At 36.5% G+C, this 26988-nt stretch overlaps 1 protein-coding gene across 1 annotated transcript in view; it reads left to right on the top strand.

Annotated features, from left to right (window-relative positions):
• Positions 1–26988, top strand: part of LOC150082462 (piezo-type mechanosensitive ion channel component-like) — an 861219-nt gene that overhangs the window by 638149 nt on the left and 196082 nt on the right. Inside the window, 2 exon segments of the mRNA XM_090377768.1 lie at positions 13686–13730; positions 22870–23131. Coding sequence (XP_090233894.1) covers positions 13686–13730; positions 22870–23131 — 307 coding nt within the window.

Raw genomic sequence — 26988 nt, 5'->3', positions numbered from 1 at the left:
AGTAACCTTTCTTTTTTCTTTTATTTTGCATATTACTGCTAACTCACTACCGCATGGTCACAAAGGTGGCACTGCTCCTGCCTCCACGTGGCAGGGCTGGTAACCTGGAGGGGAAAAGGTCTCCCTTCCAGGGCGAAATTGAGCAAAAAGTTCATGAAACCCAGAAAAACACTGGGTGCACAGAAGAAACCCTGACAAGACAAGAACAAGAGGAGCCTGATTCTTTCGCAGCAAAATGTCAAAAGACTGATGTAGGCAGAATCCGAACTCCAACCTTCTTGATTATTCATTCAACTCAAGAACAACCAGTTGGAAAACTCTCTCCATTCCTAGTGCAGAAATGCCTAGAAAGCACAATAGGTACTCCCAAGACAGTTCGTCATCTAAGATCAAGAGATCTACTAGTTGAAGGGGTGCCTCCATAGCCAGGTGGGCAGGAGCAGCAGTGCGTAGCACACACTTCTTGATTAGACCACGGTTCGAGCTCGTGACCACCAAATACGGAGGATTCGGAAAGGTCAGGGAATGACCATTGCATATCCTCGGAGCAATATGGCATTAGTTGCTAATGCTCCTAAAAAAAAAAAAAAAAACTATTTGAAGTTGCCACTGCTTGAGAGTCTGAGCAACTACAAAAATTGAAAACTTTTGGTGGAACTTCTGTCACCATTTCACCATGCGTTTCCCTGAACACGTCAAAAGGTATCATCACCAAATGGGACCTCATGAATGTGTCAGATGAAGAACTAAAACAAGAATTACATGACCAAGGAATCATTAATGTTAGAAGAATTATGACAAAGAAAGATGGCATACTAGTTCCTACATGGAACATAATACTTACTTTAAAACCCCAATCCACCAACAATGATAAAAGTAGGCTTTCTTAACTGCCGAGTTAAACCGTACATCCCAAACCCATTACGCTGCTATAAGTGCCAGAAGTTTGGGCACTCACAGCCAGTCTGTAGAAGTGTAGCTGTCTGTGTCACATGTGGATCCACTGCACACATTAGTACTGACTGCACAGCCACAACACCAATCTGTCAACTGTAAAGAGGCACATCCAGCGTATTCCAAGGAGTGTTCCCTTTGAAAACAAGAGAAAAAGATAAAGCGGTACAAAACTGAAGAGGCTAAAAAATCCCTACCAGTTCCAAATACTAATAAGTCCACTTATGCACAAATAACCACAAAACATATATTAATTTCTACCCAAACGGGTGTAACTATACCACCAAGTAAATCACTAGCTGAATGGGCAAGGTCACTGTTGTCCCTAGTACCAAATGAAAAACAAACAAAGCAAAGCCATAAATATGCTAATCAACCAGATGCCATTCAACAGCAGAATACCACAGTATCTACCACTACTGACTCAAATCAAACAGAATACATGGACTCAGAAGACAATTTAAATCAAGACGGACAGGTTCTAAACTGTTCACCAATGAGGATATGGATACAGGGAAACCTTATTTTCCAAAGAAGTGGAAAAGTAAACTTGAATGATGTAAATCTTCTGCCCCTTGAAAAGAAGTTGAGGGTTCCACTAAACCCAAATAATGCTTACCTTCTTACAGTGAAATTGCCGAGGCTATCATAGTAATTTGTCCACCATCTGAGATCTCCTTTCACATTATGACCCTATTGCCATTTGCTTACAGGAAACCAATCTGACACCAAAGGGCAACTCCGTAGCCAGGTGGGAAGGAGCAGCAGTGCATAGCACACGCTTCTTGATTAGACTGGGGTTCAAGCCCGTCACCACCAAATACGGAGGATGCGGAAAGGTCAGAAAATGACCACCGCATATCCCGGAGCAATATGGCCTTAGTTGCTAATGCTCCTAAAAACCAAAAATAACAAAAATAACATCTGACACCAAATATAAATGTTTCCCTTCGGAAATATGTAATACATCGTCAAGATCTCATGTTCAACAAAATCCGAACAATCTTGCCCATGGAGGAGTAGCACTGATTATCAACCCCAGATACCCTCAAAGCCACTCCCACTAAAAAGAAACCTTGAGGCAGTTTCTGCATGAGTCAATATTAACTTTGATTTAACCATAGTCTCATTATACTTGCCACCTAACCAAAATATAAGCTATGCCTACTTAGAAGAATTAGTGATACAACTTCCCAAACCCTACTGCATCTTAGGATACCTCAACAGCACTATCCGCTGTGGGGAAACCATAAAGTGGACAAGCGTGGACAAACCATTGAAAAACTACTTGATCAACATAATCTAATAACTCTCAATAATGGTGCTCATGCATGTACACACCTTCCTACAGGATCTACATCAGCTATTGATGTCTCTCTATGCACAGCAACCATATATCCTCTATTTGGATGGACTATTCAAAGCAATCCACCGGGCAATGATCATTATCTTGCGATAATGCCGCATTGACGCAAGCATTCCCCACCTCTCTTATCAAATCCCCAAATGGAACTTTTCCAAAGCTGAATGGGATGTGTACAAACAGCTAGCAACACTAGAAGAAAACCAGATCTAACAAGCATCAATAAACCTGGCAGTAGAATATATATCTATTGAAATACTGCAGACAGCAGACAAAGCAATTCCAAAACAATCCATAAAAATATCAGCCAGCTAAAAAACAGAGCATGGAATATATTCAGGAAGTTCTCAACAACAGAAAACTTCATCCACTTTAAACAGGCAAGATCAAAGGCAAAACGAGTCAGGCAGACTAGCAAAAGGGAAGCACAGAGACACTTCACTTCCACAATCACAAGAATGACAAAAACTCAAACAGTATGGGCAAAAATACAGTGGATGTATGTAAAACACCCACACATCAACTGTCCCATGCTCACTGTCAGTGGCCATGATATCACAAAACCAGAGAAGATTGCAAACACCCTGGGTAGATCTTTCATGGAAATATCAGCTATGACATCATACTCTCGCCATATTTTCAAGAACACAAAGCACAAGCTGAAAAAAACTATCAATTTTGAATCAGCATTAATTTCTGCATACAATCTCCCCTTCACAATGTCAGAGTTGCATCATGCTCTATCATCTGCTAACCGCAGTGCAGCAGGGCCAGATGGAATCCACTATATCATGATAGCAAAACTCATCGAACTGGCTCTCAAGGCTCTGTTACTCCTCTATAACAAAATATTCAAATAAAACACATTCCTTGACAAATGGCATCATACGTACATTCTGGCCTTTCCAAAACCAGGCAAAGACCCTACAAATCTGCAACATTATCGACCGATTGCACTCACTAGCTGTATCAGCAAGGTCATGGAAAAAATGGTCAACACCCGACTAACCTGGTTTCTTGCTCAAAATGATCTCCTAAATCCAGTGCAATGTGGTTTCTGGGAAGGTAGATCCACTCTTGACCTTTTGATCAAGACAGAAATAAACATTTGTGATGCCTTTGTCCGAAAAGAACATCTTGCAATGGTCTTCTTTGACATCAAAAAAGCTTTTGACACTTCTGAGATATAGTATTATGCAAACCCTATACGATATGGGATTACGCAGACACTTACCATAGTTTATCAGAAAATTACTGCACTGCCGCTCATTTCAAGTTAACAGTTCACAACCACTTATCTTCAAAATTCATCCAGGAAGAAGGAGTACCACAAGGGTCAGTGCTAAGTGCTAAGTGCCACTCTCTTTAGTATAATAATGAATTCAATAACACGGTCATGTCTGGACTATGGTTCTGTAGCATATAGCTCTGCTAAACCAAGCGCCTTATGTTAGCTTGATCCTGTACACCACAGCACTTTTCATCTTGCACTGTGAGCATACCATACATTGCCGGTTCAGAGCTTATATGCTGAAGTGCATGAAACACCCTTGCAGCTATGCAGACAAATGCTTTTATTAAATTCTGCCACAAAACTCAAAGGGCATCCAAAACACCCCACTTGTAATGGTATTTTCTCTCCTAAATGGGAAAACCTTTATAGAGTTTGCCCATTTATATAAACACCAACCGGGATACGTCTTCACTCACTACAGGCTGACTTGCAAATTGACCTGAGTAAGATACAGCCTACTGCCTCTCATGCAATCCCGCCTTTGATGTATCATATACCACCGTGTGACTTTTCATTCACAGCCTGGGGAAAACACCCCATGTCCCAACAGAACATGCTACAAATACATGTCACACTGAGAACCCAGCATGGCCATTACAAACCGATCTACATAGATGGATCTAAAACTGAAAAGCATGTTGGTGCAGCAGCAGTATTTCCTAACATCACCATGTCCAAAAAACTCCCCACTGAATTGTAGCAGCTATACTGCAGAACTCTGTGCTATCCACATAGCCTTAACCTACACACTCTTAAGAACCAGACTGCACAGTATTATTTAGACTGATTCCATTAGTGCTATCCAAACTATAACACAATACGAAGAATGATAACCCTTACTTAGACAGAACTGGAATACTCTGACTAAATTAAACTGGAGGAAACAACAAGTTCTCCTTTGTTGGATCCCTGGTCACACTGGAATTTCTGGAAATGAACAGGCCGAGCTAGTTGCCAAAACTGCTACTGATCCTATAGACCAATCCTTCAATACACCTGCATCTGACTACAAGTACATTATAAAGAAATGATGCCTTGAACAATGGCAACATACCTTGCAGAATCAAGGCAACAATAAGCTACTTGGCATAAAAAAAGATCTAAAACCATGTAGATCTAGTATATGTGAGAACCGACATGAAGAAGTCGTATTAGCCTGATTAGGGATAGGCCACATGCACCTTGCACAAACTGCAACACTTAGCTCACTGTCCAACACGTACTCATTGATTGTCCCAAATACAATAGTGACTGACAAGCTATATTTACCACTTTTTCCTCCTGGCGTATCTGCCAGGAGGTCAGTATTGCTGACCTCCTGGCAGATACGCCGACTGGGCTAGCCGAGTGGGTAAAGTACCTGCCCGGCAACCCAAAGGTCGCGGGTTTGATTCCCGCCTCGGGCTTGGATCAAAGTACTGCAAAAACCTTGGGAGGTGCAATATGGCCACAGAAGCCGATGCGCCAACAACTACCAAATCAAATCAACCTGGCAGATACGCCACATGTGGCCAAAATTTTTTCATTCCTTAAATGGATACAACTGTACAACGCAGTATGAATTTTAACGACATTTATATAAACTATGTATTTAACATCACCATAGTTAGGCGCATTATGGCCTTGCTATCCTTGTGCCGTAAAGCCTTAAACAAACAAACAACAATCATCCAAGGTCCAGTGCCAATGTTCTTTTACCCAGTTGAGGCATAGAGTTCTGTGTCTTGGTGTTAGCAGTGGGACTCGGGTGGGTCCCATAACTTATTGCTGCTAATGATCGCCTGATGGCCTTGATGGAGACATTTCTGGCACCTTCCTCGTTGAAGTTGGTGATGGTTTGTGGCTGGCTGAAACAATGCGAGACAGACGTTGACAGCCACTTTCATCCACCACCTTTCTCCACACACACACACACACACACACACACACACACACACACACACACACACACACACACACACACACACACACAGTGCCTCCGTAGCCAGGTGGGAAGGAGCAGCAGTGCGTAGCACACGCTTCTTGATTAGACTGGGGTTCAAGCCCATCACCACCAAATACGGAGGATGCGGAAAGGTCAGGGAATGACCACCACATATTCCCGGAGCAATATGGCCTTAGTTGCTAATGCTCCTAAAAATCAAATAACACACACACACACACACACACACACACACACACACACACACACACACACACAGTGCTGTCCACGATGAGATGTTCTTCCGGAAATGGTGTATTCCTAATAGACTCTTGATACTGTCGAACGGGGATGATTTTTGGTAGTTGTTGGCGCATCGGCTTCTGTGGCCATATTGCACCTCCCAAGGTTTTTGCAGTACTTTGATCCAAGCCCGAGGCGGGAATCGAACCCGCGACCTTTGGGTTGCTGGGCAGGTACTTTACCCACTCGGCTAGCCCGGTCGGCTTCGAACGGGGATAGTGTAATTTCTGTAGCAATGGAGCGCCCCCATGTGCCGGGTGCCTGCCGGGCTAGCCAGGTGGGTATAGTGCTTGCCTGGCAACTTAAATGTCGTGGGTTTGAATCCCGCCTCGGGCTTGGATCAAAGTAGAAAATGCAAAAACCTTGGGAGGTGCAATCTGGCCACAGAAGCCGATGCGCCAACAACTAAAAAAAAAAAAATAAATAAGTGCCGGGCAACCACTATCATTCCTCTTTCAAAGTCTGTTAACTCATAATGTTTATCCATACTGATATCTAATTACCGTCTACGTGAATGCATTGATGCAGTGTACCTATATAACTGCCAAGTGGTGGGTTCGTCTCACTAGTGAGAGAGAGGTGACAACATAACATTGCCAAGGAACTAAATATCCGATGAATTCTGTCCTTTTGATGTACAACTGGTCTAAGTCATTTTGAAGCAAAATGTCAGATTCTGGTCATTAATCACCCATTTAATCATCAGCATCTCTAACAACTTCCCCTGCTCTCTCTCTCTCTCTCTCTCTCTCTCATCAGTCATTAAGGAAGATTAGAAACAGGAGTGCCCCTAGTACAGATCCCTGTTTCCTCACTTGCTCTTACTGGTCATGGTGAGGAATGCCCATTTATCTCTCCGGTCTTTTAATCACTCGTTAATCCAACAAAGTTTCTAAACGGTCTTATAATGGGAGATTTTAATTTCCCAGATATTGACTTGAATTTGGGGGCTGGTCACTCACACACTAGCAATGTTTTTGTGGATTTATTGGATGATTGTTTTCTACATCAGCATGTTCGGGAGGCAACTAGAGGGAGCAATACTCTTGATCTGATTATCAGTAGTGATTCTTCATGCATTAAGAATCTGCAGATAAATCAACCACTAGGTGGCAGTGATCACAGTGTGCTGAAGTGGGATTTACTCAAAGAGGTTATACCATTAGGAGTAAAGGGAAGGGTTATTGCTTTCGTAAAGGCAACTACGATGGACTGAGACAGTATTTAAATTCTATACAGTGGGACCAACTGATGATGTTACCAACAGCAAATGCAAAATGGGAAGCATTCAAAGAACTTATCTTGGAAGCTACTAGGCTTTACATACCAACTAAGAAATATTGTTCAAGGTTTAGGCCTAAATGGATGTCAGATGAACTGATGAGGCATATGGCAGAGAAGAAACATGCATGGGATACATACAAATTAACACATGACACAGAAGCCTATGATAGATATAAGTTGATCTGTAACCAAGTTACAAAGGAGGTTAGGCAGGCGAAGGTAGGTTACGAGAAATCTTTGGCAAGGGATGCAAAGAAAAACAGCAAAGAGTTCTTTACTTATGGAAACTCTAGAAGGAAGGGGATGAATCAGATTGGTCCACTTGATATCAATGGGTCAACCGTTGATGATCCTGCTCAGGTAGCTAACAAACTAAATGAATATTTTGCATCGACATTCACACATGAGGAGTTATTTAGCGAGGGGAATGCCAGAGGTGTATTCAGCTCTAGCAGTAAGCTAGAGAATCTTGTAATAACTGAGAGTAAAGTGGAGGAGAAATTGTTGAAGATAAACACAAGAAAGGCACCCGGGGTGGATGGGATCTATCCAGTTATATTAAAGGAGGCAGCAAAGGAAGTAAGCAAACCCTTAGCCGTAATTATGAGAGCTTCCTTGGACTCAGGGGAGGTACCTACAGACTGGAGATGTGCAAATGTGACCCCAATTCACAAAGGAGGATCAAAGGCTGACACAAGTAATTATAGACCTGTGAGTTTAACTTCTGTTCCAGGAAAATTAATGGAGGCACTAGTTAAAGAAGCACTGCAGGATCATTTAGACAAGACTTCAGCTATAGCTCGGACACAGCATGGTTTTGTTAAGGGGAAGTCTTGCCTGACCAATTTGATTGGATACTATGATGCAGTCACAAAGGAACTGGATGCAGGGAATAACTTTGATATTATATACTTGGATCTTAGAAAGGCTTTTGATACTGTTGCACATGGAAGACTGCTGCACAAATTGGAGCAGTGTGGCATTGGAGGCAAATTGCTGCTATGGATAAAGGGGTGGCTGAGAGGGAGAAGACAGAGAGTGGTAATCAATGGACACTGCTCATCGTGGACTAATGTTATTAGCGGAGTCCCTCAGGGCTCAGCGTTGGGTCCATTATTGTTTTCTGTATTCATAAATGATATTAATGAGGGTGTCGAAGTTTGCAGACGATACAAAGGTAGCTTAATGTCGAAGTTTTGCAGACGATACAAAGGTAGGCAATGTTGTCAAGGACACTACTGACACTATGCTGCTGCAACAGGATCTGGAAAGGTTGAGCAGATGGGCTGAGAGGTGGCAAATGAAGTTTAACATTGACAAATGTAAAGTACTACACATGGGAAACAGCAACCCCAGAGCAACGTATCAACTCTGTGGTACTACACTGACAGTGGTAGAGAATGAAAGGGACTTGGGGGTGGTTGTGCAGGCAGATATGAAGTTCTCTGAGCAGTGCAGATGGGCTGCAAGAGTAGCTCATGGTGTATTGTCAATGATATATAGGAATTTTTCTAGCAGGGATAAGGAGGTGATTATTCTTTTGTATAAGGCAATGTTAGGCCACACCTAGAGTACTGTATACAGGTCTGGAGGCCTCATTTCAAGAAGGATGTAGAGCTGCTGGAACGAGTACAGAGAACGGCAACAAGATTAGTGAATGGAACAAAGGGCTGCTCTTACGAAGAAAGGCTTAAGTTTTGCAAATTGCAGTGTCTGGAGACTAGGCACCAGCGAGGTGATCTGATAGAGGTGTATAAAGCCTTGAATGGTTTGAGCATGCTCAGTGCTGATGGGATTCTTTCTCTCGCTCAGAATAATCACCTGAGAGGGCATAAATTCAAATTGAGGAAAGACAGATGTAGGATAGACGTGCGGAAATTTGCCTTTAGCCAGCGGGTGGTTGGTTGGTGGAACAGACTTCCATCCCTTGTCGTGGAAGTTGATGGCCTAAATAAGTTTAAGGCTCAGCTGGACAGGTATTTGGAACGAACAGAGGGGTGAAGTGGAAGTGGTTTTTTTTTTTTTTTTTGGCTGATGCTGCATAAGCTTGCTTTCTTGCATCAAATGCCTCTACTAATGCTAATCCCAATTTGCTCCATTTTGTTAATTAAGAATTACATCATTCTTAATTGTATGGTGTTCTGTGTGGTTGTCTGTTGTTATAAAATGAACCTATAGCATTCCTGTGTGCAGTTTGTTCAAAGAATATATGTTCTACAAAGGAAACGCCATGCTTCCTATTTATGGCTGTGGATTGAAGTTTTTTTTTTTTTGTCTTCTTTAATGCGTGTTATATCTCTTTCTTTCGCAGTAATTACTATCTAATGTTATTCAGCAATTGTGCTGGAAACCACATTGAGAAATTATATCTATTTAATTGTCTTCTCTACACTGACTCATTAATTGTAATGTTCCTCAACAAAAAATCTCTCTTCGGTTCATCCAATGTTATATCAAATTCAGACCTAGCTGATATGATTTAAAGATTAAAAAAAAAAAAAAAAAAGAAAACAGTTATTTTTTCTGGATTCCTTGATAAAGCTGCAAGAAGCTCTACAAACTGAAATTTTCGATTGCATTAGGTTCCATATTTTGATTATAACCCTGTCATAAAATATGTTAAGGTTACTGGTAAAAGTTTGGCAAAATCAGGCAAATAAACTATTTTTAGTAAAACAAGAACTTCAGTTATGGAAATTGAATTTCTGATATAATTGGCATGAGGGATGAGTGTTTTTGAGATAATAGGCATGAATGTCTCCAATATACAAGAATACGTATTCGAGACGTACATTGTGCATTTACATCTGCTCTCAAAGGGAGACATTCCTAAATTGTAACTCTCAGCTAGCAGTGAAACACTTACTCATAGATTGACTTGGTGCATTATAGCCTTAGATGCTAATGCACCATAAAACAAACAAACAAACTTACTGATAGACTGTCATTTACATGAAGTGGTGTGATAAAGAAATTTCCGACTGCTAATTTAGCTACAGGAATATGATAATGTTAACATGCATGTCCTACAAGATAATTCTGATGTAGACAAGCTCTTTACTTTTTTCAAATAACCCAGTCTCTGTAATTGCACATAATAACCTAATATTCAAAAATAAAATTTGTCACTTCTAAAACTAACCAGTTCAGAGCTTTAGAAATAAAACAGACCAAGAGAAAAGTGGATTGATGTCAGGCACACTGAGAAAGAGTGCTTACTCTGGCTAAATATCCAACAGGAAATAGGCTGGCCTGGAAAATAATATTTAAAGTAATTATAAAACAGGAGGCTGATAGTTCAGAAAGACTGATTTGTGACTGTAAATCCAAAGATTTGGATGATGATGTCTTTCTTTTTTTAATTTTCCCCACAATTTCTGTAGGCATAATTATTATTTCTCCTACCTTGCATTTTTTAAATCACCAACTCTTATTACCCTTCTTTTGTCATTAGTTTCTGCTGTTTGTTGCACATCTAACAATCTGTCTGTTTCATTTTTTCCTTGAACTTATAAGTGATCTGTATGCATAGACGAATATCATTCAGCTTTTCATCTTAACCATTTGTAGTCCATGATTATTTTCACTGTCTTCATCATGTAATCCAGCTCTATTGATCAAGCAAATGATTAGTTGCAATGTTGATGTTCAAAAATTATTTATTTTCGGGTGTACATAAACTAATATATAAAAAAATGTGACAAAACAGTTTAAAAGCTCTGAAGCAATATTTCTTCCTGGAAAAAAATATTCATAAAACCTTCTATCTGGATAATTGATAATGTTTTTTTTTTTTTTTTTAACTTTAGAGTCGCTAAATGAATATCTTGTTTGCCCTTTTATAGGCTGGCAGGCAAAGATGCAACGTGTAAAATGTCTGCAGAAATTTCTTTTTGCTAAACACATTCTTGAAAAATTTAATTCTGTCTGTCTGTTGTTCAGACTAATATTTCTTTATATCAATTTTTTCATTTAGTTCCATACTGATAATGACCCCCAACAATTTGCTTTAGTTTATTTAATGAAACAAAACCTAGTTACATCATTTTTAACAGTTGGAAACTATCTTATTTATTAGTATTAGCATTAGTAGAGGCATATGGTGCAAGAAAGTAAGCTTATACAATATCAACCAAAAAAGAAAATCCCGTTTCACATATCCATTTGCTCAAAGTTTGTCCAGTTCCTCCTTGAATTTATTTAAGCTATCAACTCCAACAATGACAGATGGAACTTTGTTCCTGCAATCAACTACACTGGCTAAAGGCAAATTTCTGCACATCTGTTCTACAACTGTCTTTCCTCAATTTGAATTTGTCCCTTCAGGTTCATAATCTGAGCAAGAGGAAGAATCCAATCACAATTGAGCTCTGCTGAAACCATTCAAGGCCTTATACACCTCAATCAGATCGCCTCACAGTTGCCCCCCCTCTCTCTCTCTCTCTCTCTCTGGATGCTGTAATTTGCAAAATTTAAGCCTTTCTTTGTAAGAGCACCCCTTTTAAAGGTTAGAGATGGGTGAACTTTTTATTTTTAAAAATTTTGTTGATGCTATATATTTGCTCTCTTGTATCATTTGCTATTATTACTGTGCGTGCGTGTGTTCCTTCCTGAGAGCAGAATTATTAATAACAAATAACATCTCTCATGTGCAAACCTTTGACTTCAATAGTCTGTTCACCAGCATAAACCAAGCTAACTTAAAATCCGTGCTAAATATAATTTACAACAACTACATAGATATTATTGATTGTAGGTCTGTTTTTTGGAACAACCTCGTTAATCTTTGTGTTTCCAACAGTTACATTTCTGACGGTAAATCTATCTATTTACAAACCATAGGTATCCCCATGGGTAGCCCTGCTAGCTGCGTCTTAGCTACTTTATACCTATACTGGTCCGAGACAGCCAACCTGAGACATACAGCTTTATAGATACATTAGTGACTTGATAATTTTTTCAACTACCCAACTTTTAAACAGGACTTTGCTAGTTTTTACCCCACAGAACTGACCTAGACGTAAATATCGACAGCCCTCATACGGCTATCAACATATACAACAAAAGAGATGCTTTTAGCTTCAATGTAGTCAGTCTTATCCATTGGCACTCTAACATTTCTAAAAAAGTTCATGCAAACAATTTTTTCCAAATGTTTAAGAATTGCAACAATATGCAACAGTATCAGTCTATTTTCAGACAACATTAAAATACTCTACAATAAATTACTACAAAATAAATTCCCGGCTGCTCAAAAAATCATTTAACATTATTATATTTAAAAACATTACAAACTACGACTTAGTTCTAAACATCATGTAAGTAGAGTAACTTCCTTTACATTCAGGCCTGTACATATTGTATAGTTTTATACCCCCATGACTGTCGTGTCTCACAGTGTGGAAAGCTCGTGCCCACGGATTGTCTATATATGGGAGTATTATGTCATTTGCCATGTTTATTTTTATTTTTGATCTTAAAAATATTATTTTGATTTCTTTAACATTGCTATTATTATCTTAAAGACATGAGGCAATTGTCCAGTCATCCATCCAGGGACAAACTGTGATATGAGTTTGCAACCCCGAACAGCCCGAGCACTGCTTTATTCACCTCCATTCCAATTACTTTCTGCTGTTCTTTTTACTACATTTTATTTCTCGTGAGCAATTAGACTGGCTAAAAGCAATATCGAGATGCTATTTCTCGACTATCGCTACTTGTTTTCTTCTATTACAAAGTTGTCTTTTCCACACTACTTTGTTAATTTTTGTTTCTCCATCTGCTGGCTTTTTGCCTCATCTGTTTAATTGCTCGGTTCCCCGTCACATGGGTACAGTTCATGTTTATGAATTCACACCCTTTCACCCCCACATGGGGCCACTTCAACTGATATATATACACCGCACATGAACATTTGGCTCTCTCCTTTGGTCCCCATTGACTTTCAATGTCTTCTGGTCCATACAGACAACAAGTTTTCTTGTTTTGCCCCTTCTCTTAGTTTTCTTTGATTTTATATTTCATTCTTCTTTTTCCACAGGATTCTATTGGCATGAACTTATTTATTTATTATTATTTTTTTTTATTTTTTACAGCTTATTTATTCTTTTTCCCGGCTCTTAACATTATTATTAAAAAAATAATAATTCATTATTATTATTTTTTAAAGTTTATTTATTCTTTTCTTCCTTCTGGTCTCTGTTGGGTCGGCTATGATGTATACGTATACCTTTCACGTGTACATCATAACAGAAACAGAGACCTGGCTTATTGCAGTGGCTCCTACGATTTTCGCTGCTGACCTCCAGATGAAGTAGTTAAAGTCCTAGGACCCACAGCTTTAGGTACTTACAATAATTATATTAACTGCATTTTATTTCAGGTAACTTGTTTTTTAGCATACAGGTTATCTCAATTCTTCCATGGTTATTACACCTGATAGCTCAACTCCTCCCTACCAAATACACAAATACTCAAATAATTATCTTTTTGTCTATATATATATATATATATATATATATATATATATATCCTGATAAATAGGATATCTTTATTTCTTTCAGATCTACAAGTGGAGAAAAAGGCCAATTTAAGGATTTTGCTGAAAGGTATGTATTATGTATGCAATTAGTAAACATTAATAGTAATTAGTACACATTAATTGCACTTTGTGTACTTTGTAATTTTATGCAGAAAGAATTCAAACTCAGTTTAATACTTAAATAAAATGAAACAATATTTGAACTTTGATTTAGGTTAATCACCTACTGTCCATTCCAATTTTCTCTCTGTTCAAGACCGAAGCACAGCTTCACATGGCACCCCTCCTATTAAGTCTGTTTAAGGGGGTTACAAAATTGGCCAGCCACATTGCTTTTCCTGCTGGTATAGTGCAGTACCAGCTAGAATATCAACATGGTTGGTAGTGGTGGTGCAATAGGTTTCCACTACCACATGTTCTTACACACATTTATTAGAGGATCTAGTATAGGCCTGGGCAAACGTTTTGGCTGAAGGGCCACATTAGGAATTCAAAAAGAAGGTGGGCCGCACGTAAAATACTATTTTTAGATATTATTTTTTATCATGAAGAAGAAATATAACATAAAAAAATTCTCTAACAACCAAGAATTTAATGAGATGAATGGAACTGTTTTACATCTTTTACCATTTTTTTTAATTTCGAGTGTTAATTTTGTAGTTGAGATTCTTAAAACTGCTTGTAAATGTTCATCGGTGATGCTTGATTGTAAAGAATTTTTATTTAGATTCATGATGGAAAATGTTTCTTCACATATGTAGGTTGATCCAAAAATAACCAGCATTTTTCGGGCAAAATCTTTTAAGTTCGTTGAATTTGTCTGAATTAAGAGTATTGTAAAATTTACAGATTTCCTCACGACGGTACAATTCCCCTAAATCAGTATCACACTGCAGATCTATAATCTGAAGCTATAGTTCACTTGGTGCACTATCAATTTCTATTGAAAATGGGTTGTGCACTATTGCCAAACTTGTCTCAATTTTTCGGAAGTCGCCAAATCTTCGTGAAAAGATGTCATTCAAAGCGTTGATAATTTCACAATATTTTTCAAATTTATTTTCTGGAATCTAAAGCAACTTCATGGTTGGAAAGTGGTCTACCTTGTTAATTAATAAATGTCGAAGGAACAACTGAAGTTTTAATTTAAATCTATTCAAACTTTTTACCATATCATGGGCGTATAAATTTTTCCTTTGTAACACAATGTTGAAAGTATTTAAGTGTGTCACGATGTCCAGGGTAAATGCAAAATCACAAATCCAGTTATTATCAGTTAATTCGGGAAATTCCATAATATTTTTCAGTTTTAAAAATAGAATGATGTCATCTTTAAGATCCCATACTCGCCGAAGAACTTTTCCTAAGCTAAACCATCTAATTTGGCTATGATAAGGAATATCTGTGTACTCAGATTCAATATCTTGAAGAAAATTAATGAATTGTCTGTTTCAGGCTCCTCGATCGTATTAAATTTACTAGTTTAATAATACAAGATGCGACACATTCAACTGTTTTTACATAATACTTGTTGATGAATTGTAATTAAATTATAATCAGGATAATTTTCACAAATTTTATCCTGAATTTTCTTTAACGCTCCAACATTTTTACCTGTCAAACTTGGTGCTCCGTTAGTTATTACGCTTACCATTTTGTTCCATTGTAAATTATATCTTGTTAAGCATTTTTCAACTTTTTCAAATATATCAGCTCCCGTTGTTTGGTCCTTAAGAGATTCCATTGAAAGAAGCTCTTCAATATCAAAATTAGAGGTACATCCACGTATGAAAATTAATAACTGCGCAGTATTCTTTTGGTCGTTACTTTCATCAAGAGCTATTGAGTACCATGTTATGGATTCTAATACTGATAATAATTGCTCATTCAAATTTATATCGATACATTCAATTCTTTTTACTATGGTTCGCCGAGATAAACTTATATTCTCAAATTTGTGTTTAATGTCAGGGCATATAATTCCACAAGCTTCAGTCATACATTCTTTAATATAGTCTCCATCAGAAAAAGGCTTGTCCTTTTTGCAATTATATGAGAAATAACAAAACTTGCCTCTACAGTGGCTTCTTGTTCCTTAGTTACCCGCGTAAACACATTTTGTTGTCTAGATAAATTTTGAATCAATCCATCAGCAGTTTTCTTTCTCGCTTCCGGAGTTAAATTGCCACCATATTCAGAATGTTTAGTAGTGAAATGTCTTTTAATATTGTACTCTTTCAACACTGAGACACTCTCCCGGCAGATGAGACAAATAGGCTCGTTATTTATGTTAGCAAAAAAATATTTTGTGTTCTACTCTTCATTGAAGACACGATGCTCTTCTTGAATTTTTCGTTTTTTATTCATTTTTAAAAGGGCGTAAATATTATTTTTATCGCTACTGGCACCAAGATGATAACTGAAGATAATGCAAAAAAACTAACTGCAGAATGACCATCAGAGAAAACAGATTGGAACTGTGACTGGTCAGCAGTCCTATCCTATTACTCCACCACTGCAGCAAAGCCGCTGTCGTCATCACTGGTTGTCTGTTACCGTAGTTTTACGCGGTTAGTTTCTAATCGCAAATTATACCGTTATAAAAGCGCCTGTTGGCTCGCTCTGGTTCCCGCACAATTTCAAATTCTATCTCAATTTGAACAATACAGAGATGATAAAACAAATTTACAAGTTGACAAATTCTATAATATATTACCTATACAAATTTATTTTTCAAAAAGGCATCACAAATGGCATAAAATAAGTAAACTTTTTTCGAAAATACAATTAAAGCTTGCGGGCCGCACAAAAATGTGCGGTGGGCCATAGTTTCACCAGGCATGATCTAGTATATCCCAGCAAAACATTCCCCAGGCCAGAATGCTTCCACTATCTTGTTCCATGTGTGCCATTTTTGTGAGATTTATCTTATCTTGTTATTGTTGTTACAACATATGCATACATCTGTTGGTGTGATATAAAAGAAAACATTATTTGTCCAACACCACACCTTCCATTCATCTGCTGTTCATGACAGCAGGTGAGATGCGCATGATGTGCAGTCACAGGGGACATAGTCAGGCATTTGTTCTGATACTCTGTCCAATGTTGTTTTTTTGGTACTGTGTCAATAGACATGTATTTGTGCACAGCACTAGGTATCCATGAAAGCTTTGTTTGTGGTTTTGACTGCATTATTTTTTGGTGCCAGGATGGCTTTTTAGCAAACTTACTTGTGCAATATTTTAAGCTACTGTTTTATTTATTTATTTTTTTTGGTTCATGACGTGTTTCAACTGTTTTTCCAGTGATTTTCATTGAAATAAGTCCATTTGATTATAAGATGCAAGAGCTCATTTTCTACTTTGAATAGACCAGTAAATGCATATTTGATACCCCTAGCACCTTTGTTAACTTCTGAACAGTTTGTGTGTGTGTGTGTGTGTGTGTGTGTGTGTGTGTGTGTGTGTGTGTGTGTGTGTGTGTGTGTGTGTGTGTGTGTGTGTGTGTGTGTTTTTTTAACTAGAGCAATACACTGGAGTGTCCGTGTATTGTCTGTAAATTGCCTATATTCTCATTGGGGTGGATAAACAGAATTCAAATTCACCCCTCAAAGGAAATTTTGGATGTGACAGGACACTAATTGTGACCACTGTGGTACTAGCAAAGTTACAAACTTTATGAAGCTTCTTTAATACATGCTTGTAGTTCATCAGCTTTGTTCCATGTAAAATGACTACTAGTGCTTTGCAAAAGCACTAGTAGTCATTTTTATATGGAACAAAGTAATAACCATTGCCATAGATAGCTCTCTGATTCCTTTGACAGTTTGTCAAAGGTGTTTCATGGTTCATTGCAGGCTTTTCCAACATTATCTAATATAACATTTCCACAGTAGTGAAAATGTTAGATTAGATTAATGTTGGATAATGCTTCTTTACCTGCCAGATTTAAGGTCAACTTGAAGGGTGAGTGAACAGTTTTTTCCTGTTGATAGTGAAGCAGTATAAATTTTTTTCATTTATGCTGACTTCTTTCATTTATGATGCTGACATTAATGTTCATTGATTTTTTTTTCCATTGAAAATTCATTGTTTTAAAGATAACTTGTTTACATTTTTGAGAGGAAACATTTATATTAGCGGTATAACTGTCCCATCACATACAGAGAAAATGCTGTACCTGAAGCCTGTCTAGAGGCTATAAGGTGGCAGCCCCACCACTATACTTACCCCGTGAAAAGCTGGTAACCTATCTGGGGGACTGGATGGATCTCAAGGGAACGATCTAGGCAATGAATATAGGACTACGATTAAGGAACTTAAAGTAGCAACTTGGAACGTTAGGGACATAAATCACAAATCAGATGAATTGGCCATGGAACTAGAAAATAGAAATATTGACATAGCAGTCATTACCGAAACAAAAAAGAACAACAAAGGATCCAAAGAAATAGGTAACTTCATAATGATATACTCCAGCATACCATGTGAAATGTGGGCATCATTGGGAGTTGCTGTTATAATAAAGAAAAAATGGGAAAACAAATTATTAGACTACTCTTGGATATCACCCAGAATATTGAAATTAAGACTAAAAATTCTGTCTTATACAATAACAATCATTGGTATCTACGCATCAGTAGAAGGAAACATTGATGAAACCACAGAATTTTATGACGAATTACAACAGATCATAGACCAAACTAACAAGAACGAGTATCTCATACTAGCAGGAGATTTTAATGCAAGGGTTGGTGCTCAATCAGTAGACAAATGTATAGGATCATAAGGTGAACCCATGGTCAACAATAATGGAAGATGCCTGATAGACTTCCGCATTTTTAATAAACTTAAAATTACAAATACTTTTTTCAGACACAAGAATATCTATAAATTCGCATGGGAAGCAAGAAACAGTCTATAATAGATTATATTATCATTAATGAAAATTTAAATGACAAAATTAGAGACACTAGAGTATTCAAAGGCAGTGAAATTGACAATGATCACTACCTAGTAGAAAGCACTTTCAAAATAAAAAGAAATTATCTTAATAAAAAGAAGAAAATACCAACAAAAACTACTAAGAAATTAAAAATACATTTGTTGGAAGATGAAAGCACTAAATTCCTGTATGAAAGTCGATTGAAAGATAAACTCAAATCAGATGAAAGTGATAATGTTGAGGAAATCTGGTCAAACATGAAAAAAAAAAACAATTCTGGAAGCTGCTAAAGAAAGTCTTGGATATAAAACTGGCTAAGAACTTGGAATGAAGAATTGAAACAAACAATCAATGAGAAAAAAAAGAGTTATAAACTGTTCCTACAAACTAAAGACCTACATCTACACATAAAATATAAAAAGATTAGAGCAGAAGTCAGAAAACTAACCAGAAGAATCTTGACGAGATGACTGGGATAACTTTGTTAAATCTTTAGAATGTGATATCACGGGCCCAGAGAGAAGAGGTTTTGAAATTTTTAAGAAATTACAACTAGACACAAATGATCAAATAAAAACCAACTCCATCTCCCAAGCAAAATGGAAGCAACACTATACTAAACTATGGTATAACCCAGGCACTATGGTATAACCCATTCATCTTCTAGGGAAATAGAAGATGAATCTGTGGTAACCAAAGATGAAGAAAATATAACAGTGGAAGAACTAGAGTTAATATTACAAAAACCAAAAAAGCCCGGGCATAGAAAATTTGAATGTAGAACTATTTAAATATGGGGGCACCTTACTAAAAAATGCACTACTAAAATTATTTAACATCATATGGCAACAGATACCCAAAGATTGGGAAACAGGAATAGTAATCAATTTACACAAAAAAGGCTCGAGAAATAACCCTAACAACTACAGAGGGATAACGCTGCTGTCAACTGCTGCAAAGCTATATTCTAATATACTAAAGAATAAACTTAATAAATACAGTGAACAATTCTTAAAAGAAGAACAATGTGGGTTCAGAAAAGGGAGAAGCACAATAGATGCCATTTTCTCACTACTGTACAACAAATTTTGGATAAAAGAAGAGAATTCAATCTACCAACATTTCTGCTGTTTATTGATTTATGAAAAAGCATATGACAATGTAAACCAGGAAAAACTTTGGCAGATTCTACGTGAAGAAAATATCCAACCCAACTCCGGAAAGCAATCCAAAACCTATATAAAAATGCAAAAGTCTGTATAAAATATTCTAATGGCCAACTATCAGACCCAATTAACACCAATAAAGGAGTCAAACAAGGATGTGGACTATCACCAAATTTATTTAATATCTACATCGATAAAATTCTTTAACGGAATAACAATGGAATACAGTTGAACAACAGGAATAAAATCCAAACTATATTATATGCTGATGATCAAGTGATAATTGCAAAATCCAAAGATGAACTACAGATAGCAGCAGATGAACTTAATAAAATAGGTAAAAAGTATGAGATAAATCTCCACCTCAAAAACACCATACATGACATTTATATTTGTAATTTAATTTAAATTACAAAATTTCCAGGAAAATTGATTTAATTAATAGTGCTTATTTTGTTATTTTACATTGCACAATCAATGGGATTATGTGGAAAAAACATACAAAGAGTCAAATTTGCTATTGATGATAAAATAATAGAACAAATATCTGACTTCACCTATTTGGGAAATTTAATATCAAATGAAGGGAAAGACATCCACACTAAACTACAAAAATATAATAAAATGAATGGAACGATTAAACACCACTTCGGAAAACAAATGACAACTGAAACAAAATTACGACTGCACAACATCACTTCAAAACCAAAGCCCTCTTCTACAGCTGTGAGACTTGGGTCATAAATAAGAAAGATGCACACAAACTAGAAGCAGCACAAATGAGATTTTTAAGACCATTATTAGGCTTTACAAGACTAGACCACCAAAGAAATTTAGATATCTACGAGAAATTAAAAGTAGATAACATAGTAAATGACATAAAATGGTATCAGGAAAAATGGATCAGCCACATAGAAAGAATGAACCCAGACCGGATCCCAAAATTAGCCTTTAACTACAAACCTACAGGCAAGAGAGATGTTGGTCAACCAAGACAACGATGGCGAGATCAAGACCACCTCCAAGAGCTACAATAGAACAGGTCTTAAAAGACCTAAGCCGGACCAAGTTCATGAAGATGATGGCATTTATATTTGTAATTTAAATTACGAAATTTCCAGGAAAATTGGTTTAATTAATAGGCTTATTTTGTTATTTTACATTGCACAATAAAACTTTGCACAATATTGAAACTTTTTAGAAGTAACTAATCTGGCATCTTTTAGGTTGTCATTTTTGATAGGTTCTGTTGACTTGTGTTTTTTTCCCTCCCCTCAGTAAATTGAGACCTTCTTTCTCAATTTACTGGACTTGAAAATTTGCAATATTAATTAATGTTGATGTTGCAAATTAAAGAGGATGCCATAAAGTAAAGTATAATTCAGTTGAATTATAATATCATATTAATTTATAAATTAATTTTAATCTTTCACGTTCCTTCTTAAATTTCTTCAATAACATTTATGATACCCTCTACCCTGTTTAATTTATAATGTGATAACATTTAACACTTAAATGCCATGGAACTTGACAGTTTCACCCTTTGAGGTTTGATGTGCTTGAGACCTGCCTGCTAGTTTGAATTGTTTATTTATGAGCATCCATGAAATGGATGCTCATATAAATAAACAATTCAAAAAAATTTTCATTTCTTCTGCCTTTGTGTATTGTATTCTGTTTTGAATAGGTGGCACAAGGAACCTGTATATGATTTTATTCTGTGGTTATATGAAACTATCTAATAGATGGTTAGGCTAGTCTATTGAATACCCATTTTTATGTTTCTTTCATTATATTCTGGATGGAAAACTATATGACTGTTGTGAAAGATTATAGTAATGCAAATATAACAAAGTGCAATATTTTTATTTGATGAGAAAAATGAGAAGTTTTAAAAATTTATAAAAAAAAATCTTTATATTCCCAACTAAATATTCATTTTATTGTTATTTGACATAAACTTTTATATCAAAAAATTTTTATAAATAAGAAGTGTGTTAGCCCAGTAAAACAAAATGAATGAAATTTTCATTTGTGTACCCTCATTTGCACCATCATTAACTGTCTTGTTGGTTTGCACTTAGATCTGGCTTGCTGTTTTTGCTGGCTGTTCTAACACATGGTTGTTTTAAGTAGGTGGCTTGGAGAGCTCGAATATTATCTCACATTGCATTTATATTGTTTTCCTTCATAGTAAACAAAATTACTATTTGTTACACCATGAAACTTCACAAACTTATATCAACTGAAGAAAAATAAATTGTTTAAATGTAAAGAAGCAGTAATAGGCAAACATTAAGAAACATGTTTGTCTCTTACCGCCTCTTTAGAATTGACATTTTTTACAGCTGGGCTTCATGCCCCATATGGGTAAAAAAATTTTTTTTTTTTTTTTTTTACTTTTTTTGCCATTTTTCTTTCACATTATAACGTTATAGCAGTTATTGTGTTAATGTTAAATTTTAATAACTCATTAACACACTTAATAAAAAGAATTAATGTCTTAAAAAAAAGTTGCGCGTGCACACACACACACACACACACACACACACACACACACACACACACACACACACACACACACACACACACACACACACACACACACAGACTTTGGTGGCTTAAATTCTAGTTTCTGCTTCTGATTTTAGTTTGCATTAATGCAGGGGAATCCAACTTTTTTTTGGCTCTGGACCAAAACAGGTTGTTACTGCAACCAGGTTGTGGGCCACCTCGGACCTTAATTTCTGTTATCTACATTCATATTAAATATGAAAATCCACCGATAATACTAAAATATTCCTATTATATGTTATAATAGTATTGCTAAATACTGAGAAAGATGTATAAAACATTAGAAAGCATTATAGAAAAATTTTATATTATTAAAAACGGATATTTTCAAAAACTAGTTTTAAATTTGAGGGATGGATAACACTTGAAGGCTGCCAGCATGACTGTGGGCTGCACAGTGTGAAGAAGTGGACCTTATGTGGCCCATGAGCCGTGAGTTGGACACTCCTGTGTTAATGTAATAGCCAGTTCAAAATAAATTTAAAGACTGTAGTCATCTCTCTATTTAATCTTCCACAGTGCAGAATTGCTTGATACTCCTGATACATTAAACAAGGAATTCCAAAGGACCCAGCCTATAACCATTCGATTTCTAGTGGCATGTTATTATGCAGCATTATCTCAGTCCGAAATACTTTGCTATGTTTTTATTGTTATCAACCAAATGAAATCAGCCAGCATTCTCTCTCTACCTCTCCCATTAATGGCTTTCCTCTGGGGCACTTTATCAGTACCTCGTCCTACCAAGTCATTTTGGATCACAATTATTACATATACTGAGGTATGTTAAAGAATATATTTAAATTTATTTCTTATGTATTTTTAGAAATTTGAGACTGATACGAACCTATGTATAAATGTAAAGTTTTGTTTATTTAATTTTGTGTAGCAGTTCTGTGTTTACATGAATTAGATTTTCTAGTATCTTATAGTGACCTGGAGTTGTTGAATGGCAAATCTTATATAGTTAAAGCTTTTAATACTTCTGTTTCAAACTGAATTTCAATGTATTTTATTTGTATTTGTATAAAAATAAATGCATGATTTTCCTCTCACAAGTGCCATTGTAATAAATGCATTTTAGACAGCTTAACTGTCATTAATTGTGGATGCTTAGAAAAGAAATTTATCTATTCCTGTGGTGAAAATAATCCAGAAATTAACTTGTAATAATTTACTTTATCAAAAATTCCTTTTGTTTTTTATTTCCCCCCCCCTTAATATTAATGGACCTTGTAATTTCTTAGCCAATTTATTTTGAACAAATTTAACAATTCGAAAAAAGTACACTAACTGTGTGGGGTCTAGGTAGGTGCATTTATTTCAGTTCCTCTTCCTTTTTACATAAGCCAGATGTGTGACCTCCTCTGATCACAGATATGGATTATATAAAAAGGAGGAGGAATTGTGAGAAATTGACCATATGGTTATGTTGCTATATATTCAATAAAACTCTCAGTAATTCAGAATAGTAGAAAGAATGGTCTAAATTAATGAGCAGTCTGAATTATACGGGGTAGGGCAATAAAGTTCCTGAACTGGTGTGATTACATTCGATGAGCTTGAAAATAAATGTAAGTGGTATGTTGTAGTTCAGACTTCCTCCAACAGATGGGTGATAAAGAGATTATCCAGTAGGTTGGCAGTTTGCTAGTAAAAACCAGTTTTGTTAGTAGGATTAATGTTCTATTCTGATTAATGTTCTATTTTGATTTATGGGATTAATGTTCTATTTGTTGCTCCACTGATTTTGCAGTGGAGCAACAAATGAATATCAAATTTTGCTTTAAACTGGGAGATAATAAAATGTTAAACTGTTTATGGTGATGAAACATTCTTACCAGTTTGTTTGAATGGTATAAGCAGTTCGCAATGACCCAAGAAGAGGGTGTTTGTTCATGAGCCTCTCAAAATGAGACCTGAGTTGCAAAAGTTTGGGAAAATGGTGGCAAGAGATCTTCATATGACCTTCAGAAAAGCTGATGAGTTGAATATAAATAAGATGATTCATCAAATTCTTCATAAAGGTTTAGGAAAAAGGATGGTCTGTGCAGAATTCGTGCTTTACAGCCTCACAGGTGAGTAGAAGCTAGGAAGAGTATCATCATGTGAACGCTTCATCCAGAATTGCAAGATGATCCTAATTTCCTCAACTGTATTGTCACTGGAGACGATACTGATGGGTGTTTCAGTACAACCTAGAGACAAAGCGTTAGAGCATGCAGTGGACTTCAAAATCATCAAGGCCCAAAAAATATAATTTACAGAACACCAGGTTTAAGACAATTAAGCTGATTGTGATTTTTGATAAACAGGTTGATTCACAAGGAATTTTTCCTGAAGGGGAGAAAGTCAATGCCACATTCTATGTATGATACTTCAAAGACTATTCAAGTGCATTTCCTGAGTGAGGCTACAAATTCAAAGGAAAGGTAGCTGGTTCTTTCTGCATGCATTCCACACTTGTTGTAAGGACATTTATGACAAAACACTGAATTGTACCAGATCAACCACCCACCCTACTCTTCCAATGTAGCACCAATAGATTTCTTTCTCTCTCCCAAGGTGAAAACTTGCCCTCAAAAGAAAGACATTTCATGATGTTGAAGAGATAAAGAAAAATGTAATTGCCAAACTGAACATCTCTTTGGATGTCTTTGCTGATTCCTTTTATAAATCTTTAGAATAGTGTAATAAGTGCATTCAATCATGTGGTGATTACTTTGAATAAAAATAAAACCATTTTTGAGCTCCTACACTTTGCATTGCACTAGTCTGGGAACTTTACTTCACTTTTTTTTTTTTTTAATATAATGATATATGAATATTTAAGTCTAGCTCATGAAAAGGAGAAAATTTATTCACAATCCAGAAAAAGGTTAATTTCCATGTTATTTTACATGTATTGCAGATAGCATTAGGATTCTACTGTGATGGAACGAAAAAGAAATTTCTAAGAATTTTACGTGCAGAATAAAATTTGAATATAAAGATTTCAGATGAAATTGAAAATGAATAATATAATTTTTAAACATCAAAATTTAACTAATGTAATAGTATTTGCCATATAGTGCGAGGAAGCCACAGGCTTTTGCTACACTGCATAAAAAAAAACCAACAAGTAGATGACATTTGAATTTATTCAAGCTGTCAGCCTCCACTTCCTGTGGAGACAACTTGTTCTGGCAATAGTGATTCACTGGCTAAAAGAAAACTTCCTTAATCTAACCTAAACCTTATCTCATGTAATTTGAATTTATGGCTTTTAGTTCTGGAATTCTTTATAACAGTGAAAATTCCACCTACATTCATTTCACTAACCCCCGAGCCTTAGACCTCAGTCTGGTCACTTCTGAGGTGTCTGGTTGCTAAGTTCTGTAGCCTACATATTGGGATCTTTCATTGAGGTTGTGCTTTTGCCAATCTTGCCATGCAAGTTGCCTGTCTTTCAAGAAACTTTTTGTTTTTTCTCCCCTCAGATAGGGTTTCCCTACTTGAGCACAGCATTCTGAATATGTTCTTACAATTGTCTTATTATGACCGGGCGCCTCCGTAGCCAGGTGGGAAGGAGCAGCAGTGCGTAGCACACGCTTCTTGATTAGACCAGAGTTCAATCCTGTCACCACCAAATATGGAGGATGCAGAAAGGTCAGGGAATGACCACCGCATATCCCGGAGCAATATGGCCTTAGTTGCTAATGCTCCTAAAAATCAAATAACAAACAAAGAAACTTATTATGACCTCCCTGTCTCCACAGGGTAATGTTTGATAAATCATCAATAGGACACCCTGGTCTTTCCTGGCTGCCTGTTTACTCTGCTCAGAAAATTTCATATCTGCTCTATCATAACTCCCAGATCCCTTTCTTGCTATACAGTTTTTAATTATAGCCAGGGGGGGGAAAAAAAAAAGACATAGAATTAAAAGCAATTTATTTTGTAGTTGCTATTCCCTAAGACCTTGCATTTTGCTGCATTAAAACATAGCTGCAATGGCAATAGTGCCTTTTAAGAACTGTTAATCTTGTTTGTAATGTGGAAGTAACTTCATCGCAATTTCTTTACACTTTGCTCATTGTTCATCTTATAGCAAATGTACTGAGTGGGTGGAAACATTTTGTTTCTGTAACACCTTAGTTAAAATTTGGTGAAAAGATGATTTCAGTATTCCATATGCATTGATGATTTCTTCGTAACTCATATGTCTATCTTCCTTCAAAATGGCAGTAATAATGACTGCTGATCTGCTATCTGTAGTTGTTCTTAGTCTACCTGAGCATTGCTTGTCTTTAACACTAGTCTGACCTTGATGAAACCTTTGAGACTCATGTGAAATTGTGCTACAATTTATTTTTGACTCACCACATACTCCTTGCAACAATTCATAAATTTGTGTTGGCATACAACCACTGAGTTTCAATTTTCATAAGAGATCTATGAGCAGTAAATAGTAATCTGACCTGAAGCAATATCACTGTCCATTTTTAAAAGCCTCTACACAAACACTCAATGTAGGAACTCTGTTTCGAGCACACTGATTTTGAGGTTAAACTTCAAATTGTTATCCTGATAACTGATAGCATTCAAGGAAGTAATCATGGAAGCTACTAGGCTTTTCATATAGATTAAGAAATACTG

Source organism: Mastigoproctus giganteus, chromosome 7, assembly GCF_048544385.1.
Source record: "Mastigoproctus giganteus isolate SK-2022 chromosome 7, ASM4854438v1, whole genome shotgun sequence".
Classification (NCBI taxonomy): domain Eukaryota; kingdom Metazoa; phylum Arthropoda; class Arachnida; order Uropygi; family Thelyphonidae; genus Mastigoproctus; species Mastigoproctus giganteus.
This window is presented reverse-complemented; position numbering and strand designations above follow the sequence as displayed.